The 20,565-nt window shown below is 43.1% G+C and overlaps 1 protein-coding gene across 1 annotated transcript in view; it reads right to left on the bottom strand.

Annotated features, from left to right (window-relative positions):
* CPLX3 (complexin 3) overlaps positions 1 to 20,565 on the bottom strand; it is a 68,734-nt gene that overhangs the window by 11,519 nt on the left and 36,650 nt on the right. The window contains exon 2 of the mRNA XM_040342960.1: positions 2,071 to 2,158. Coding sequence (XP_040198894.1) covers positions 2,071 to 2,158 — 88 coding nt within the window. The remainder of the gene's footprint in view (positions 1 to 2,070; positions 2,159 to 20,565) is intronic.

Genomic DNA, 20,565 nt, shown 5'->3' with positions numbered 1-20,565 from the left:
GGACAAGCGATAGTGATGGGTAAGCCAAGGTCAGGGCAACAGGCAGACAAGGGTAACCGAGGGACAGGCAAAAGGTCAGGGTCACAGGCAAACAGGAGAAGTCAGGGACGAGCCAAAAACAGTACACCTGAAGGTAAACGTAGCACACTGCAGACAGGAACTTAAGCTAACAACATGGTTGAACAGCAAAGCAGACCTGCAGTGCAACAGTTAATATAGACTTCCTGGGGTGGGGCCATACAGGAAGGAGAGGTGATAAAAAGGCAGCCAGAAGAGAGTCAGGCCTCTGATGGAGACATGAGAAGAAGGTAAGCTGCCAGACATTATTGCATGTCCATGACAGACTGGGGTGGAGGTTCACCGTCCAGCAGGACAATGACCCTAAACATACAGCCAGAGCTACAATGGAATGGTTTATATTAAAGCATATTCATGTGTTAGAATGGCCCAGTCAAAGTCCAGACCTAAATCCAATTGACAATCTGTGGCAAGACTTGAAAATTGCTGCTCACAGGCATTCTCCATCCAATCTGACAGAGCTTGAGCTATTTTGTAAAGAAGAATGAGCAAACATTTACCTCTCTAAATGTGCATAGCGACATACCCAAAAACACTTGCAGAGAAAGGTGGTTCTACAAAGTATTGACTCTGGGGGGCTGAATATAAAGGCATGCCACACTTTTCAGATATTTATTTGTAAAAATAATTGGAAAACCATTTTATCATTTTCTTTCCACTTCACAATTATGTGCCAATTTGTGTTGGTCTCAAAATAAAATTCCAATAAAATACATTTATGTTTTTGGTTGTAACATGACAAAATGTGGAAAATTTCAAGGCGTATGAATACTTTTTCAAAGCCCATGTTGCCATGCCCATGTTCGAGAGCTCACTCCTTTCAAAATGCAAAAAAGTTAAAGCGGAGGTTCACCCAAAAACACCATTTTGGACCATCCAAACTAGCATACTAGCATCAGCTAAAGTATGCCTTTTTTTTTTTTTTTTTATGCGCTGTACTTGCGGTTTAATCCGTAAGTTTCGTTTCAGACACCCACGGGGAATGGGCGTTCCTATGAAGAGTCGAACATGATTGACGGCCGGCTATGGCGCGTCCCACGTTCCGAAAATAGCCAGAGTAGGACTCGACTCTTCGCGGCGCTATACGGCGCCTGCGCATCAGACTAGAAGTTGACGGCGCAGGCGCCGTATATGTCGGCGTCCTATTTCGGCTTTTTTCGGAAGGCATGACGCGCCATAGCTGGACGTCAATCAAGTACCCCTCTTCATAGGAACGCCTATTTCCCAGCCGGAGTCTGAAATGAAAGTTACGGATTAAACCGTAAGTACAGCTCAAAAAAAAAAAAAAAAAGGCATACTGTAGCTGACGCTAGTATGCTCGTTTGTATGGTAGATCAAGAATTTTTTTTTTCAGGGTGAACCCCCGCTTTAAATCAGGGGTTACTCTATTACATAACAGGAATACAATTTCCCAAAACTCAGCTGGTTTATAAATAATAAATTCTCTACTTTTTCCCCCCCACAGTAAAAGTTTGTTTTATGTTTTTGGTTGTAACATAATAAAATGTGGAAAACTTCAAGGGGTATGAATACTTTTTCAAGGCGCTGTATTCTCATGCACAATGTAGGACAGAATTTGAGCGGACTCTGTCTTAATGTGAACAGTTTTTGAAAGTTGAGAGGTATGTAATTTGATGCTTGTTTCCTCTGATATGTAATGAGCACTACTGTGTATGATAATGCATTGTATGACAAGTTTTATTATCCCAACCCTACAAAATACAATTATTTCACCTTTGGTAGTTGGCAGTTTTTTTTTCCTTATGAATATTGGAAGGTATGCACTAAACATGAGATACCTGATTAATCTGATATGTATTTGTAATGAGCACTAATTTGTATGATGATGCTAAACTTTTTGATCCCAACTCCACAAAAAACATTATTTTGAAAGTTGGGATAAATGCATGTGCGTTGTGTTTCCTCTGGTATGTAATGAGATATTGATCATGGTGCTTTTTTCCAATCCTGCTTGTGCAAATGTGATTTTACCTTTGGTAGTCGGTACTTGTCTCTGAAGTGAGTCCTCAGTGTTGCTCTTTCAGCTTTGCGTTGGGTGTATATAGCGTCCCGCTCCATCCTGCGTAAAGCGGATTACATTACAGTCATAAAGTATGCTTACTACAGATATGAGTCTATGAATATAAAGCTAGTCATAATACCTTATGTTTCCATATAACAGAGTTCCCTAACGAACATCTAGATAACTAGCTTATTTAGAAAAAAATAACATAAAAACATAATCTATAGCAATTAAACTTTTCTTGAGCGGGACAATGCCTTATGTCAGATGATGTGCACACAGTACCTTTGTGACATTTAGTGATGGTTTACACCAGAACACGGTTCAAATAAGGTGAATTTCTAGCTTGTTTCCCTACCCGCTGGTGAATACACTGCCCTTATGATTTGTGTGCGTGTGTCAGTGTATTAAAGGCACCCTAAATGCAAATCACAAATGCAGTGCATTTGTGGGCACCAAATCGCATGGTACCGCAGTACCATGCATTTTGCTGCAGTGCATTTTCAAAAGTAGTGTAAGCCTGCAAAGTGTGTGTTAAAGTGGACTTAACTCCCTATGGATGCCGTGCTGTCCATAGAGAGAGCTGTGCCGCGGCCGTTTCTCCCGTGCGCATTTGCGTGAGTGACGTCACCACGGCTCTGTAAATTAAACGGCAGCTGCCCACAAACCCGGAAGGAAGGTCAAGTAAAGATGGAAGTCCTGTCATCTGTGACAGCGTGCTGCTGGAGGGCTTCGTTTTCAGGTAAGTCTTTTATAATATGCTTGTATGCAATGCATACTAGAACATTATGACACTAATTTGCAAGAAGATTTTTTTTTTTTTTTTTTTTTGTGGTTTACTACCGCTTTAAGGCAAAATATAAAAAATCAGCACATCTATGCAAAATATGAACATTTCTCTATATTTATACTTTTAAAGACCCTTCAAGTACAGAAAAATACCTGTTGGTCTGACAGAAGTGTGCTCAGCATCCAAATTTTGTTATGGGACAAACGTACACAGGACTGGGTGTAATCTCTGTAAAGTTTACTTTCGCTCAATCACCTAAACCAGGCGTGTAAACCCTGGCACCTCCTGCTCTGGGATAGCAGGTCTTCAAGCCCAGATCGCGGGTTCCCGACCTGCCATCCCTAAGCATCAGTGTGAAGAACGGAGCTGGTGCTAGAGGTAGCAGAGCCGATGCTTCCTGTATAGCTATGGCTCCCGTCACAGGCGGAGTGATACCAAATGTACTCCGCCTGTGACAGGAGCCATACAGGAAGTATAGGCTGTGCGCTCTACTGCAGCTGCATGCTTCCTCTAGTGCCAGAACCAGCCAGCAGTACCCGCCAACAGTACCAGTCAGCAGAACATACTAGCAGTACCAGCCAGCAATACCAGCTCTGGAGGACAGCCAGCAGCAGTCACACCCGCCTGGGTGACAGCAGCAGCTAGCGATACCTGCAGGAATCCTGAGGAAGAAGTGAAGATTGAGGTCAGTTTAGGTGTAACCCACAGTGCAGCAGTGTGAAAGCAGTCTTATGCCTCGTACACACGGTCGGACTTTTAACCATGTAAAAGTCTGCCGTGAGTCCGTCAGAAGTCCGATGGAAAGATAGAGAACAGGTTCTCTATCTACGGTCCGTCGGACTTCCAACCAAAAAAGTTCAATGGAGGCTACACACGGACAGACTTTCCGAGGAAAAAAAAGCCTGTCTTGACTTTTTTTTCTCGGAAAGTCCGACCGTGTGTATGAGGCATTTGGGTCCCTTTGACATGATCAGTCTGATCAGATCTGCCAGTCCATTTTTCAGGCAGACCCAGTCGGACCCTCCATTCACCTCTACAGAGCAGAAGATGTAAACAGACTTGTGTGTGTTTATACCGGCCTATCTCCAATCCGATCCACTTAAAAAAAAACTGAAGGAGTGGCGGATCGGAGGGCCCATATGTGTCTGCTCTGCATAGGCTGAGTGGACATGGACCTGTCATCTGCTCGCTCATTGTGGCACACAAACGGTTACCAAGCTTAATAATATGAATGAATCATCAGGACTTTATTTTGTGTAACCCCACCATTTTGATATATCACTGCCATTTTAGTATAATCTATCATTGCTGTAAGATTTGTTTTTGTGTTATAAGTATGTAGGAATGTTGTACGGCAACAAACCCCCTATTGTGTTTGTTTATGGTCATTGGTCAAGCCCTTTCAAGTAGACATGTGCACAGCAAAAATTTTCGTTTATTTCTGTTTCGTTTCTGTTCGTTTATCGTGATTCGTAACGAGTCGTAATTTCGTAAGACGTTAGTTATCGTATTCGTACTCTTTAGTATTTTCGTAACACTCTTTTTTCCGTTTCCGTTTTTTTCTGTTAGTTTATTTTTCGTTGAATCGAGATTCGTATTTTCGTTATATTTTGTATTCTGACGCGTTCGTATTTTTAAAATGATTTTATTCGTTCCTTCGTTTTTACGTTAGTTTAATTTTCGTTGTTTTGCTATTTACATTATTTTGTATTTTCGTTGTTTTCATTTCAGTTTTCCAAAGATTCGTAATTTATTTTTCGTTAGTTTTGATTTTCGTTTTTTAGTCTTTGTTCGGCATTTCGGTTGTTTTCTTTTCGGTCTTCGAATATAAGTAAGTTTGCATTTTCGTTCATTTTGTTTTTCGTAATTATTATTTTATTTGGGTTCGGTATTTTCGTTGTTTCTATGTTTTCGTTTCTTTCATCTCTCGTATCTTCGTTGTTTTTCATATTCGTTATTTTGAAAATATCGTTATTCGTTATTAATTGCGCTAAACCATTCGTTCATTCGTATGTTAACGAATCAACTAAAATAACGAAAATTGACGGAAAACGTATTCGTAACTTAAAAAATTGCACATGCCTACTTTCAAGTATGTATATCCTGTTTACCCTTAGGCAATCATCTTTTATTTATGACTAAATGACCTGGTGTCCATCTAACTGTTTATAGACAAAACAAATTGTTTTCTCCCTTAGTCATAAACTAAACACCCCCCTTTTTCCTTTCATTTGTATTCAATATAAGCTGTATGCCTTCTCAGTAAAGACAGACATTCTGTGAAATCACTTTCTGTTTCATGTGTGTTCATGAGCGTCTCACGGTACCGAGGGCTACGGTGAATTGCTGAATTTATTCCAAAAGGGTGGTCGTCCAGAACCAGTATTTTTGCACTTTGGGAGATTTTTCTTTATCCCCTTTATATGCCTGACTCCTGCGAATAAATCACACTGGGGAGTTTGGAAGCCATCATCCTTATTTGGATCACATAATCTGTAGAGACACCACCAGCCATTACTGGAGGTAAAGACCGGCAGATCTACCCCCCGTTCCCCCAATTAAGGAAATCGTTGTGGACGTTATTTCAGCACTTTACTTATCAGAGTCATTTCGGACTTTTTATTGCTTATTTGCACAGTCATGTTGACATTTTGTTTATTTTGCACAGTTTGATATATTGCTTATTTTGCACAGTATGATATATTGCTCAACTTGCACAGCAGATATTTGCATATGATTTATTAGTCAGTTTAGCACATACATGTGATTTTTTTACAATTAGAAAGTTGCGCTGATCACTTTTTATTCATTACCAATTTTTGTGCACTGTGTACACTTTAGGTCTAGCAGCAATTTTCCACATTATTATTTAGATTAGATTTATTCACTTGATAGTGTGAAGGACCAAACTTTCCATTCCTATCACCAAGCTGCTAAAGTGGCCCTCGCGCCTGAAAAAGGTTGGGCACCCCTGACCTAAACTCTTCCCCTATCCTATTCTCCACAACACAGACACTAATCATTGGGGTAGATTCAGGAAGCAATTACGCCTGCGTATCCACGCAGCGTAATTGCTAAGTAGCGCCGGCGTATCAACTTTCTGTATTCAGAAAGCTCGATACAACGACTGTAGCCTAAGATACCACTGGCATAAGGCTCTTATGCCGTCGTATCTTAGGCTGCATTCTGACGCTAGCCTCTAGGTGGCCTTCCCGTAGTTGTCAGCGTAGAGTATGCAAATTGCATGCTCACGCCGATTCACAAACGTACGCGCGCCCGGCGGTCGTGTTTTACGTCGTTTGCGTTTGTCGCTTTCGTCATAAGGCTGCTCCTGCTATTAGGAGGCGCAGCCAATGGTAAGTATAGACGTCGTTCCCGCTTTGCGATTTTCTAAATTTACGTTGTTTGCGTAAGTGGATCGTGAATGGTGCTGGACGCCATTTACGTTCACGTCGAAGCAAATGACGTCCTTGCGACCATAAAAACGGTACGCTGCGCCACCGTAGCAGTGCGCGCCCCTACCTGAATCTACCCCACTCTGTATACCCAAGACAAGAACTGAGGCTAGATACTCTCCTTGGAGATCACACAGGAAATGTGTACACGACACAGGTAAGCTGTAAATTTCTGACATGATCAACAGTTATTTTTTGCACTTATTGAACTTATATAGCAAAACCCTTTAGTGGTCTACTTAATATACCAAAAATACATTTATTGTTAGGGTTCACACACCCTTTAGTGAGGGGCTTGTTAATAATATAGTTAACCACTCTCCATTATGTACCACTGCACTACACAGACTGTAGCCTATTTTGCAAAAAATTGGGCCTTGGAATACTGCTGGTAGCTCATTCGTTTGAAAGGGGCTTCCCTAACGCAATGTATATTTTCACATGACACAACGCTAGCAAGACATTAGAACATCAGTGTGAATGGACCCTAAACAAAATCTTTCAGGATTTAAACACATCGCCATTGGTTACTTCTCATTCTACACATACTTGAGTTATGCCGGCCATAGATGGTTTGCATCTTGGCTGGTTCAGCAGGGACCTCCTAAGATTCAAACCATCTTTGGGCAGGCTGAATGTACCCAATCCATCAATCGACTTGGGTACAACCAGAATGTCAGATTTTCAGCATGCGCTCATCGCCAGTGGCTATAACTATTAGCAATAATCACTGTGTTCTCCCAGCAGGGACAGCTCCCCCTGCTGGGAGAACACAAAAGCTCCACAGGAAAGAAACCGATGCTTGTGCATACTAACCATCGGTTTTGACCTATCGGTTATCAGTCCATCGGTTAAATTTTAAAGCAAGTTCTACATTTTTTGACCGAAGGATAACTGACCGATGGGGCCCACACACGATCGGTTTGGACTGATGAAAAGGTCCTTCAGTCCGTTTTCATCGGTTTCGACCGATCGTGTGTACCCGGCCTTAGAAAGCACTGAATTCAATGGGCCTAGAGAAAAACTGAAAGAACATCCCTCAAGCGCTCATGCATATTTCTTTTGTGAAAATGCAGTTAACAAGAAGAATGACTGCAACATTTGCTCAATGATACAATGGGAATAAAAGTGCACAGTTTTTAAGAACAGTTTGGTGACAAGCCAGCAGTGCTGGGTCCAGGGGTGAACCTTAAGAAGCACTTAGATCGATGGTGGTTGGGCTAAAAATAAGGGAGGAGGCCTTGGTCAATTTAAGTGTGGGGGGGGGGGGGGATGTCAGTTGGAGGGTCATTGGTTAATAATTTGGTTTGGTACCACTGGGTATATTGGAAACATTGTACTATAGTACAATTGTTGGGTATCTACAGGCAAGATTTTAAAACGATTCCCAAAATTCGAAGTAATTTTGAACCCGTGAGTCCTAACTTAAGGAGGCTTCACCCATTCCATGCAGAAAACCTAAAGCCTCGTACACACGATCAGTCCATCCGATGAGAACGGACCAATGGACCATTGTCATAGGTTAAACCGATGAAGCTGACTGATGGTCCGTCGCGCCTACACACCATTGGTTAAATACCCGATCGAGTCAGAACGCGGTGACGTAAAACACGACGACGTGCTGAAAAAAACGAAGTTCAATGCTTCCAAGCATGCGTCAGCTTGATTATGAGCATGCGTGGATTTTTAATTGATGGTTGTGCCTACTAACAATCGGTTTTGACCTATCAGTTACCAATCCATTGGTTAAATTTTAAAGCAAGTTGGCTTTTTTTTAACCAAAGGTTAAAAAATCTATGGGGACCACACACGATCGGTTTTGACCGATGAAAACGGTCCATCAGACCGTTGTCCTCTGGTTAACCAATCGTGTGTACGAGGCCTAAGATGAACAAAAAAAGAGGTGGGGGGTTCCGGGTAAATCTACTGATGATGATGTATGGGATTCCATGCCACAAGGGATATAACAACATTTCAAGAGGCTGTAAATAACTTCTTATTAATACCTGGGATATTGATCAAACCAAAAAAAAAAACATTTAATTTTGGGGCACGTCCAAAAGGCATGACACAAGTCCGCATTTTGATGGCCACATTTAGGGTGTTCATTATAGTTTTAAATCTGCATCTTCATCCACCTAAAAGGCAAAATGTGGTCATGATTTGTTATTGTTCTACCAATCAGTTGAGGTTAACCTGAATAATGAATTTCTCATAGAAAAGGGGGTGTACATAAAACTATAGTTATGGGTGATGCAGTGGGGCTCCTTGAAGTCTATATTCACTGTACTTTTGTATATTGCAATAATATACTGTAGCATAATTGTGTCTCTTTTCTGCGTGTAAGCATTTTAACACAATGCTTATCACTTAACCAGCTTTCCAAATTGCTAGTCCCCCAATATACTGTACTGTAGTGAGTCGTTGGCAAAAAGGTAATCTGTACTGGGAGAAATATGAGAGGTGCTTTTTCAGGTTCTTTTTCTGTAAATACTAGCAGATTATGAATCTCTGATTTTGTTACTTTCCTAGTCCCCTGGAGCACAAGAAGTGTAGCCACTAAACCAGGGGTCTCCAAACTTTTTAAACAAAGGGCCAGTCAACTGTCCCTCAGACTTTAAGAGGGCCAAATTGTGGCCATTGGAGTAGGAAATGTCAGTGAGCATAAATATGGCCTTAGGGTTGGTGGTCAGTAGGAGGTGTAGTGCCCCATAATTGGTATTAGGAGGAGTGCCTCAGTATTGGTATTAGTAGAAGTTAGTGCCCCATTATTGTTAGTAGGAGTGTCCCATTATTGGTATTAGTAAGAGTATTGTCCCATTATTGGTATTAGGAGTAGTGTCCCATTATTGGTATTAGGAGTAGTGTCCCATTATTGGTATTAGTAGGAGTAGTGTCCCATTATTGGTATTAGTAGGAGTAGTGTCCCATTATTGGTATTAGGAGTAGTGTCCCATTATTGGTATTAGTAGGAGTAGTGTCCCATTATTGGTATTAGTAGGAGTAGTGTCCCATTATTGGTATTAGTAGGAGTAGTGTCCCATTATTGGTATTAGGAGTAGTGTCCCATTATTGGTATTAAGAAAACTTGGGTTGGGACTTTAAATGAGGCGTATGAAAAACACACGCCTCCATCCCTATTGAATACAAAAAAAGGGGGTTTTTGGGACTTTAAATGAGATGCGTTTTTAAACAAACAGTAGTATAAGTAAAATAGTAAACGTTTATAACCAGGCTCATACATACCACCCAAACAGCAAGCCAAATTCAACTGTCTAACTCTATATGTTAAAAGCAGAGGATTGGTTGCACGCATTTGCAAGTACATGAGTAAGCTGCAGAGCCCGCGCCAAGGCTCTCTGCGATCTGCAGTCCTAACTAAACTTTTGAAGTCTCCTCAATGGAGGCATGTAAAGACTAATGGGTAGATGGAGGACAGGTGACTAGGGGTGTGTCCCCGCCTCCACCTATGCTTGGTATTGTGGTGAAGAGCACTGGAAAAAAAAACGCATAATAGTATAAGGGTATCAGCAAAACGCATCTCCATCCCTATATGGTACAAAGAAAACTTGGGTTGGGACTTTAAATGAGGCGTATGAAAAACACACGCCTCCATCCCTATTGAATACAAAAAAAGGGGGGGTTTTTGGGACTTTAAATGAGATGCGTTTTTAAACAAACAGTAGTATAAGTAAAATAGTAAACGTTTATAACCAGGCTCATACATACCACCCAAACAGCAAGCCAAATTCAACTGTCTAACTGTATATGTTAAAAGCAGAGATTGGTTGCACGCATTTGCAAGTACATGAGTAAGCTGCAGAGCCATCGACAAGGCTCTCTGCAATCTGCATTCCTAACTAAACTTTTGAAGTCTCCTCAATGGAGGCATGTAAAGACTAATGGGTAGATGGAGGACAGGTGACTAGGGGTGTGTCCCCGCCTCCACCTATGCTTGGTATTGTGGTGAAGAGCACTGGAAAAAAAACGCATAATAGTATAAGGGTATCAGCAAAACATTATTGGTATTAGGAGTAGTGTCCCATTATTGGTATTAGTAGGAGTAGTGTCCCATTATTGGTATTAGTAGGAGTAGTGTCCCATTATTGGTATTAGGAGTAGTGTCCCATTATTGGTATTAGTAGGAGTAGTGTCCCATTATTGGTATTAGTAGGAGTAGTGTCCCATTATTGGTATTAGTGGAAGAAATTGTGCCTCATATCATTGAGAGGCCCAAGGGCCGGATAAAGGGTAGCAAAGGGCCACATCTGGCCCTCGGGCCACAGTTTGGAGACCCCTGCACTAAACCAAGGGTGAAGACAGAACCGATGTGGACACTTCCAGGTCAGTGTCCCAAACGACTGGAACCATTTCAGGTCCATGCCCCAAGGTATTGGAACAATTGAATCACAAGACAGCCAGGCAACCCTCATTTTCTAAAGCGAGGTCCAAGATAACAACCTACATATCTCTCATAACACAGAATTATTTTAAGCAGTAGCTAACATCTTTCCAAATATACTTCTAAACCTTTTTTTCGTTTTTACCCTTATTGTATGGATTATTATAATGATTTGAGAATGATTTTTCTCTACTGAGTTAGAAAATACCTATAAACCATAATTCTGTTTTTCCCCTCGACCCTGTCAGTATATATTCTTTAATCCCAGTCTTCTTCACCCCACTAATTTAATATACCATGTGTGCAGAGCGTGCTAGGAAAAGCTCCTTAGGAGGCAGTACAACTAAAAGCAATAATGTTAAGAGAAGGATTACGCACATAGCAAAAGAGATTTTAATCTTTTATTTTTAGCCTATTTACTGTGCTATCTGACAGCAGCCTCATAATTTATACTTCTTCATCATTATCTGCAATGTGGCAGAGTTCAATCCACAATGTAACTCATTTTATTTTGTTGCCTTACCAACAAATGCTGTTTAACTGCACCTTTTATATGCTGCCACCCACTCAATATTCCCATCCTTCTGTAAGCTTGGTCTGTCCTCATCATTTCACATTCACTCATTAATCTGGATCTAGATGTTACAGTCTGCTCAGTGGATTGCAGGAGGGGGTACCATTTTTATTTTAGTCATGTATGAAAGTATCCTTTTATCATCTCTACCCAGTATTATATATCTGCTATAATCCTTACTACCACGGTTACTGTTAAAACTGAACTGACCATTTTTTTTTTGTTTTAAACAACAGCCATTTAAAGTGGTTGTAAACCCATATAAAAAAATAAATAAACCTGCAATACAAAGGCATAATAAGCTAGTATGCACAGCATACTGGCTCATTATGAAATACCTACCTTAGAACAATGCTGTTGCAGTGGTCATAGCACACTGCTATAACTGGCGACATGTCATCCCAGAGTTACGTCCGGTTTCGCGGGCTACGGCTCTGCGATTGTCCGGAGCCGTGATGACACCACGCATACGCAGGGGACCCACCGGTAACGGCAGAGCAGCTGAAGAAACGTCACGAGCGAGCCGTTTCTTCAGTGCGCATGTGACGATGACGTTGTCGCATGCGGATACAGTGAATATCTCCTAAACTATGCAAGTTTAGGAGAAATTCACGGTACCTACAGGTAAGCCTTATTATAGGCCTACCTGTAGGTAAAAGTGTTTGCACAGGGTTTTCAACTACTTTAAATAGGCAGGTGAAAATGGAGTCATTTTTGCTCTAAGATAGATCCCTTTCATTTCAGTACCAGATATCAGAACTATCCTCTTGCAGATCTCTATCCCTATGCAGGCCAGACCATTTATCCTGGAGTGATACGATGGAGGACTCTGTTAGGGGAATGAGACATGACATGAGATTATGAACTTTGGGTCAGATCCTCAAAAGGGATACGCCGGCGTAACTGCTGTTACGCCGTCGTATCCCTGTTCCTAACTATGGAACTGATCCACAGAATCAGTTTCCCATAGTTAGGACGAAGATCCGGCATGTGTAAGGGACTTACACTGCCGGATCTTAGGATGCAGTACCGCATCCGCCGCTGGGGGCATTTTGTGTCGAAATGCCGCCTCGGGTATGCAAATTAGCACTTACGGAGATCCACGAAGCTTTTACGCTTCGTTTTTTCTCCATAAGTTTTAGTTTGCAAATGCAAAATTAGGGCTGCTTTTACAAAGTGTAAACTGTTTACACCTTGTAAAAACAGACCCTTCTGTCCAGCGACGCGTTTTTTTTTTTGTTTTGAATTTTTTTTTTTTTCGTCGTATGTTTTTTTTTTCCCGACGCAACTTTATTGACCCATCGCAATCCACAAAGCTCGGAGTAACGTCATTTTGCGCTATGCACGTCGGGAAAATGACGTCACGAGCATGCGCAGTACGGTCGGCGCGGGAGCGCGCTTAATTTAAATGGGAATCTCCCCCATGAAAATAGGAACGCCTTGCGCCGGCGGAATTTAAGTTACACAGCCAAAAATTTCTAGGTAAGTGCTTTGTGGATCGGGCACTTAGGTAGAAATTTTAAGGCAGTGTAACTTAAATGAGAAAAATTAAGTTACGCCAGATCTTTGTGGATTACCCCCTTTCTTCTTTGAAAGTGTCCCAGGTTTATAAGAGCAATGCCTTGGGCTGGGATCACACTGCAGCATGCTCCGGCTCACATTAGGAGTCCGGTGCGTCTCCATTCACCATTTTCAGGTCCGATTTCGGCTCAAATTTTGGGCTGAATTTGGACCTGATATAGACCAAAAGACGCACAGGCTCCTGTGCAATTTGCACTGGAGTCACCGCGGAGATGTGTGAACCGGCTCTATAGAGAGCTGGTCACAATCTCCTGCTATGCAAATTGGATGCGGTGAAACCACATCCAATTTGCAATAGTGTGAACCCAGCCTGAATTGCCAGATGCTGCTTGGACCTCACATGACCAAATGGCAGACCCACCCTCGTGCAATCAGTGCTCTGGAATGCCATGGCAGCGGGAAACTTAACCAGTTGCAAGTATTTAGTCACCTGATCTCAGCTAAAGGGGTCTGGAAATGGTCAGGCAGCTCAAGTCAATCAAAATGACTCCAAACGTCCCTTCAGCTGCCATCTTGTAACCAAATGATGGTATCTTACCAAGTGCAAGCCCAAAACAATAGTTGTTGCTGTTTTTGTTCTGTCCACATTCATTAGATGCTGAATGAAGCTTTAACAGCTTTTATTGGCTTACGTTAGCACTACATCTGATGACTGCTTAAAATAACAATGCCCATCCCCAGAGCTTTGTTTGAAGTGTAACTTATAGAAACAAGTAAAATCATTTAGGTAGCTGTCAATGCCATCAGATAAAATTGGCACTCAATATGTGTAAATATCCCATAGTAAAGCCTAGTACATGCGGGCCTAGATTGGCCAAAATCGTTAACAGCTTTCTTATCTATAGAACCCAGTCTCACGGGCATCTTCTGTCAAACAGGCATGTTGGAAAGCCATCATCTAACCCACGTCCGATCAGCACTGGCAGCCAATGACTCTGAGCTGAAAGGAAGTGCTCCTATTCTCAGCTTGTTACCTGTATAAAAGACACCTGTCCACAGAAGCAATCAACCAGATTCCAATCTCTCCACCATGGCCAAGACCAAAGAGTTGTCCAAGGTTGCCAGGGACAAGATTTTAGACCTACAGAAGGCTGGAATGGGTTTCAAGACCATCGCCAATCAACTTGGTGAGGGGGTGACAACAGTTGGTGCGATAACTCACAAACCAAAGAAACACAAAATAACTGTCAATCGTCCCCCTGCTCAAGAAAGTACATGTACAGCCCGTCAGAAGTTTGCTAATGAACAGCTGAATAATTCAGAGGAGAACTGGCTGAAAGTGTTGTGGTCAGATGAAACAAAAATCAAGCTCTTTGGCATCAACTCAACTTGCCGTGTTTGGAGGAGGAATGCTGCCTATGACCCCAAGAACACTATCCCCACCATCAGGCCCGGACTGGGACAAAAAATAGGCCCAGGCATTTTAGACTGAGCAGCCAACTTTTCCAGAGGGACTCGGGGGGGCAGGGGGGGCGGTCTCGTCGGTAGACATTGGCGGGGGGGGCTGTATCAGTCCTCCACCTGTAAGTTGCAGGGACACTATAATATAAAGGGGACTGCACTGTAAAGGGGCACTGCAATGATTACAGTGCAGTCCCCTTTATATTACAATGTCCCAATCCTATTGTGGCCATATTGTGGCCATACAATGCTAGTACTCTGTCTCTAATTGTGCCCACACTGCCCAGTGACACTAACCTGCTCTCTCTTCGGTGGAGCTGGACAGCATGGCGCGCCCTCTCTCCGGTGGTGTGGATAAAGCGTGGCTCTCTCCGGTGGTACGGGTACAGCGTGGCTCTCTCCGGTGGTGCGGGTACAGCGTGGCTCTCTCTCTCTGGTGGTGTGAGTACAGCATGGCGCTCTCTCTGGTGGTGCGGGTACAGCGTGGCTCTCTCTGGTGGTGCGGGCACAGAATGGATCTCTCTCTGGCGGTGCGAGTACAGCGTGGCTCTCTCTGGTGGTGCGGGTACAGTGTGGCTCTCTGGTGGTGTGGGTACAGCATGGCTCTCTCTCTCTGGTGTTGTGAGCACATCGTGGCGCTCTCTCTGGTGGTGCAGGTACAGCGTGGCTCTTTCTGGTGGTGTGGGTACAGCGTGGCTCTCTCTGGTGGTGCGGGTACAGTGTGGCTCTCTGGTGGTGTGGGTACAGCGTGGCTCTCTCTCTCTGGTGTTGCGAGTACAGCGTGGCGCTCTCTCTGGTGGTGCAGGTACAGCGTGGCTCTTTCTGGTGGTGCGGGTACAGCGTGGCTCTCTCTTGTGGTGTGTATACAGCGTGGCTCTCTTTCTGGCTTCCCCCAGCACAGTCCTCTCGTTTTCTTTTAGTAGTCAATCAGCCTCTTTCTGTGTTTCAGGCTCTCACTCTTTCCCCCAGCAGAGTGCATGCTGGGGGCTGAAGTCTGCTGCCTGTGGACAGCAATGGGGCCTACAAATCCTCCAGTACTATATGTCCCATGATGCACAGCTAGCCTCTTCTGATTGGCCCTGCACTGAGGCCAATGGGGACAATAGCAATTTGGCAACAAGAAGAGAGCCGCGCTCTGCTGACAGGGGAAGGGGGGGGGGGCGAGCGGGGGAGATATGCTGACATCTAGCAGCTCGCCTTCCCCTTGTCACTTCTCTCCTGGCTCTCCTCCCTCCTCCTCTCCTGGCGTCCTGGTTGCCAGGCGCCCGTCGGCTGCGGGGCGCATGCGCGAAGCGGCAGCCTATGATTCCATGGATGGGCTTAGTAGGCGGAGAATGCCTCCTCCTCCCACCACCACTAGCGGCCAGCCCTGGATGTCCCTGCATGCAGCGCAGAACATCAGTGGCCGGCCCTGCATGTCTGAACCCGTGGTGGCGGCGGCGGCTGGCCCTGCATATCCGAACCTGCGGCTGTGCATGTCACAGCCAGGCGGGCGGCCCGGATCCCCCCGTCGGCCTACTGGGCAAACGCCCGGTCTGCCCTATGGCCAGTCCGGGCCTGCCCACCATCAAACATGGAGGTGGAAACATTATGCTTTAGGGGTGTTTTTCTGCTAAGGGGACTGGACAACTTCACTGCATCAGGGATCATGGACGGTGCCATTTACCATTAATCTTGGGTGAGAACCTCCTTCGCTCAGCCAGCGCATTGAAAATGGGTCGTGGATGGGTACTCCAGCATAAGAATGACGCAAAACACTTGGCCAAGACAACAAAAGAGTGGCTCGAGAAGCACATTAAGGTCCTGGAGTGGCCTAGCCAGTCTCCAGACCTTAATCCCACAGAAAATGAGTGAAGGGAGCTGAAAGTTAGAGTTACCAATTGTTAGCCTCAATGCGTGTGGCCGCGATGTCTGCCGGCCACCCGTGATCGTTCCACAGAGAGCCAAAACGGGGATCTGTCAATGTAAACAAACAGATCCCCGTTCTGACAGGGAAGTAGCCAGAGATCTGTTGTTCCTAGTGATTAGGAACAGTGATCTCTCTCTACTCCCAGTCAGTACACTCCCCCCACAGTTAGAAACACCTCCCTAGGGGACACTTAACCCTTTGATAGTGTTAACCCCTGCCCTGCCAGTGTCTCTCTATATAGTAATCGGTGGCTATTTTTAGCACTGATCCCAAAAAGTGTCAAAAGTGTCCGATCTGTCAGCCATAATGTCGCAGTCCCACAAAAAAAATCGCTGATCACCACCATTACTAGTAAAAAAAAAAGTATAATAAAAATGCCATAAATATAACCCCCTATTTTGTAGACGCTATAACTTTTGCGCAAACCAATCAGTATACGCTTATTGTGTTTTTTTTTTTGTTACAAAAAATATGTAGAAGAATACATATTGTCCTAAACTGATGATTTTTTTTGGATCATTATTATAGAAAAAATTAAAAAATATCATATATATTTTCTAAATTGTCGATCTTTTTTTGTTTATAGCGCAAACAATAGAAACCGCAGAGGTAATCAAATACCACCAAAAGAAAGCTCTATTTGTGGGAAAAAAGGACTTGAATTTTGTTTGGGTGCATGACTGCACAATTGTCAGTTAAAGCGACGCAGTGCCGTATCGCAAAAATGGCCTGGTCATTAAGGGGGTAAATCCTTCCGGGGCTGAAGTGGTTAAAATGCAAATCAATTTATAATTTTTTTTAAATGTTTTTTCCTGGATATTTTGGTTGTTATTCTGTCTCTCACTGTAAAAATAAATCTATCATTCAATTTATAGACTGATAATTTCTTTGTACGAGGGCAAACTAAAATAATCAGCAGGGGATCAAATACTTTTTTTCCCTTACTGTAGTACTGCAATCTGTCAGATTTTTATTTTTGTTCAGTCCACTCGGTTAAACAAAAAAAAAACTTCTAGTGTGTACCAGGCCTAAGTCAGAGCAGTACTCTTAAAACACCTCTTTGCAGGATTTATTGGCGTATACCGCGCACTTTTTTCCCCTTAAAATAAGGGGAAAATCATGGGTGCGCGATAAACGCCGATACCCGCTTCCCGCGCTGTGTTTGAACGCCGCCACCGACATATACTGAGCGCAGTACACTCGGGTACACTCGGCCAGGCTCGGCTAAGCTTGCGGTCACGCCCTGTGCCGCCTCCTAGCCTTTATGCGAGAGGAGCCGAGCATGCCCGAGTGTACTGCGCTCGGTATATGTCGGCGGCGGCGTTCAAACACAGCGCGGAAAACGGGGATCGGCTCAAAAACCGCACGGGAGAAGCGTCCGTACACCACCGGACACCACCGTGGCCGCAGACGGACGCCGGACCGGACAAGGCCGCCGATGGGCGCCGGGCAAGACACCGACGAGGGGCATTCAAACTGTAAGTATTTTTATTTTTTTCAGGAAATTTCCTTTCCAGTTTGGGGGTGCGCGCTATACGGCGGTGCGTGCTTTACCCCGATAAATACAGTATTCCCATTTTGCATTATTACACCTTCTCTCAGACGTACATCTCTTTTCATGTAATGCTTCCTGTTGCTCAGTACTGGTAGATCTAGGGTGTTAATGATTTCAGAATGATCCAGGGAGCTCATAGTTAAAATGCAATGTTACCAAAACACCAAGATATTATCAGCAAGAAAGAATGTATAACTGTGTGGATTCGGGTGTACTGTAGCTGAAGCATTGAAAGTATGAAATACAGAAGCCCCCAATCTATCTACTGTTATTTCCAGACTGAACACTCAAGCCCAATTAGAACTAATACTAGCCTACAAAAACCACTCCATCATCTCCTTTGGCAGAAAATTGAAAAATTGGTTATCTCATCCCAGTGCCTCCAAATATTTAAAAGAATGTAAACTTTAAAATCCCCCCTACAGTTTGAATTACTTCGCTCAAAAATATAAGAAATCTGGTGTAGAACATTACCTCTGGCATCCTTTACTTTTGGTTATTCCTTATTTCTAGAGCTTTCTTTTGGTGGTATTTGATCACCTCTGCGGTTTTTATTTTTTGCGCTATAAACAAAAATAGAGCGACAATTTTGAAAAAAATGCAATATGTTTTATTTTTTGCTATAATAAATATCCCCCAAAAATATATAAAAAAAACGTTTTTTTTCCTCAGTTTAGGCCGATATGTATTCTTCTACCTATTTTTGGTAAAAAAAATCGCAATAAGCGTTTATCGGTTGGTTTGCGCAAAATTTATAGCGTTTACAAAATAGGGGATACTTTTATTGCATTTTTATAATTTTTTTTTTTTTAACTACTAATGGCGGCGATCAGCAATTTTTTTCACGACTGCGACATTATGGCGGACACTTCGAACAATTTTGACACATTGTCATTTTCACAGCAAAAAATGCATTTAAAATGCATTGTTTACTGTGGAAATTACAGTTGCAGTTTGGGAGTTAACCACAGGGGGCGCTGAAGGGGTTATGTGTCACCTAATGTGTGTTTACAACAGTAGGGGGGTGTGGCTGTAGGTGTGACATCATCGATTGTGGATACCTATAAAAGAGATCACACGCCCGCGACCCACGGCTGGGCTTAAAGATCAACGTACATAAACGTTGATGTGCCCAGCCGTGCCATTCTGCCGAAGTATATGTGCAGGAGGCGGTCCTTAAGTGGTTAAATCCAATAAAAATGTATTGAAAAAAAAAATACAGAGGCCCTGGACAGATAGGGGTTGATTTACTAAAGGCAAAAAGTGCAGTTGCCCTCTGCAAGCGCAGCTGCTCCAGAGCTTAGTAAATGAGCAAAAGCTCTGATGGCTTCCATCATCCAATCATATGAAAGCAAAACATTTTTTTGTTTGTTTTTCTTACACGTGTAGCACTACCCCCATAGGAGCTGCTGGTTAGATTTGGGTCTTGCACGTTACCTCAATATTCGTAGTCTAGGGGAAGAAAGTCTATAAATAACTCCAATGTCCAAACGAGACGTAAAACCTTAAGCTGTTAGGTTTTATTTATTTCCTCTTACATTGCAGGAAAGTAGAAGGATGAAGGGGGGAAAGGGGAAGGTTCAGGTGCACAGTACAAATCACTGAAGAAAAACTTCTAAGTCTCAATAGTCATTCACCACTTTCCCTCAAGTGGGTATTGCTCACCCGGATAGGCCCCTCTCACCTGGTCTAGCAGCCGGAATGATGCACGGACAATAATCAGCAACAGTCTCTGCCATAGACTGGTTATGAGCAAAACTAACAGTGCGGAATCCTCTGCCACAGGATTTTAACACCTGAACATCCAGCCGTACAGTTCAGGAGTCTTTAAGCTGACCCGGTGAAACTGTAGGTAACTTGAGCTGTAGATCCCCCTTAATAGGGTCACCAGGTATATCCCGAGATATTAGCCTTCCGCTTGGTCTCTGTAACGGGAGGGCCTGTAGAATCCAGAAGCGCTTAGAAAGTATGAGACACTCCTGTTTCAGCTTCACTGATGCCTCTTATGTATAGATCCCCCTGTGTCTCTAATAGGGGCACAGGGTGAATGAGAACCCCACTATGGTCTGAGCCAGTCACATTTAATGCGGTATAGATATTGTATATATTGTGTGTATATATATATATATATAAATACAGTATATATATATATATATTGTGTGTTGGCTGATGTGTACTATAAAGCTTGCTGTGGTGATTAAGTCTGCTACTGTGATGTAAATAAATCTTAGTATGGCTTCTAAGAACCTTTCATTGTGTTATGCTAATTGACACTGTATTGTGTGAAAGTTCTATTGATGATATATGTATGTTGTGAGTTAGCACAGTCTAAAGGTCAGATGTCTGACTTGTCAGCTGTAGTTAATTAGCTCATGTAAATTATGTCTACTAAAGGAATGTGTATTGTATAGCAGGTGTCTATCTTGAAAGGTCACATCTCGGAGTCACCTTGTCTGGGTAAATGATTAGTTAATTGGCTCATGTAAATTATGTATACTAAAGGAATGTGTATTGTATAGCAGGTGTCTATCGTGAAAGGTCATATCCAAGAGTCACCTTGTCTGGGTAAATGATTAGTTAATTAGCTCATGTACATTATGTCTACTAAAGGAATGTGTATTGAGGGGGGGCTCGTTAGGAACCATTGTATAATGTTGTGGGTGGAGTTGAGTCATTGTTCATATTTGGTTGCTGACTGTATAAAAGACCCTGAGTTTCTCATTAAAGTGTCTATTCGTTTTGAACCAGAGAACAGAGCTGTGTGTCTCGTTTCTGGGGGAATCCGTATGGGTCGTGT

Source organism: Rana temporaria, chromosome 3, assembly GCF_905171775.1.
Source record: "Rana temporaria chromosome 3, aRanTem1.1, whole genome shotgun sequence".
Lineage (NCBI taxonomy): Eukaryota > Metazoa > Chordata > Amphibia > Anura > Ranidae > Rana > Rana temporaria.
This window is presented reverse-complemented; position numbering and strand designations above follow the sequence as displayed.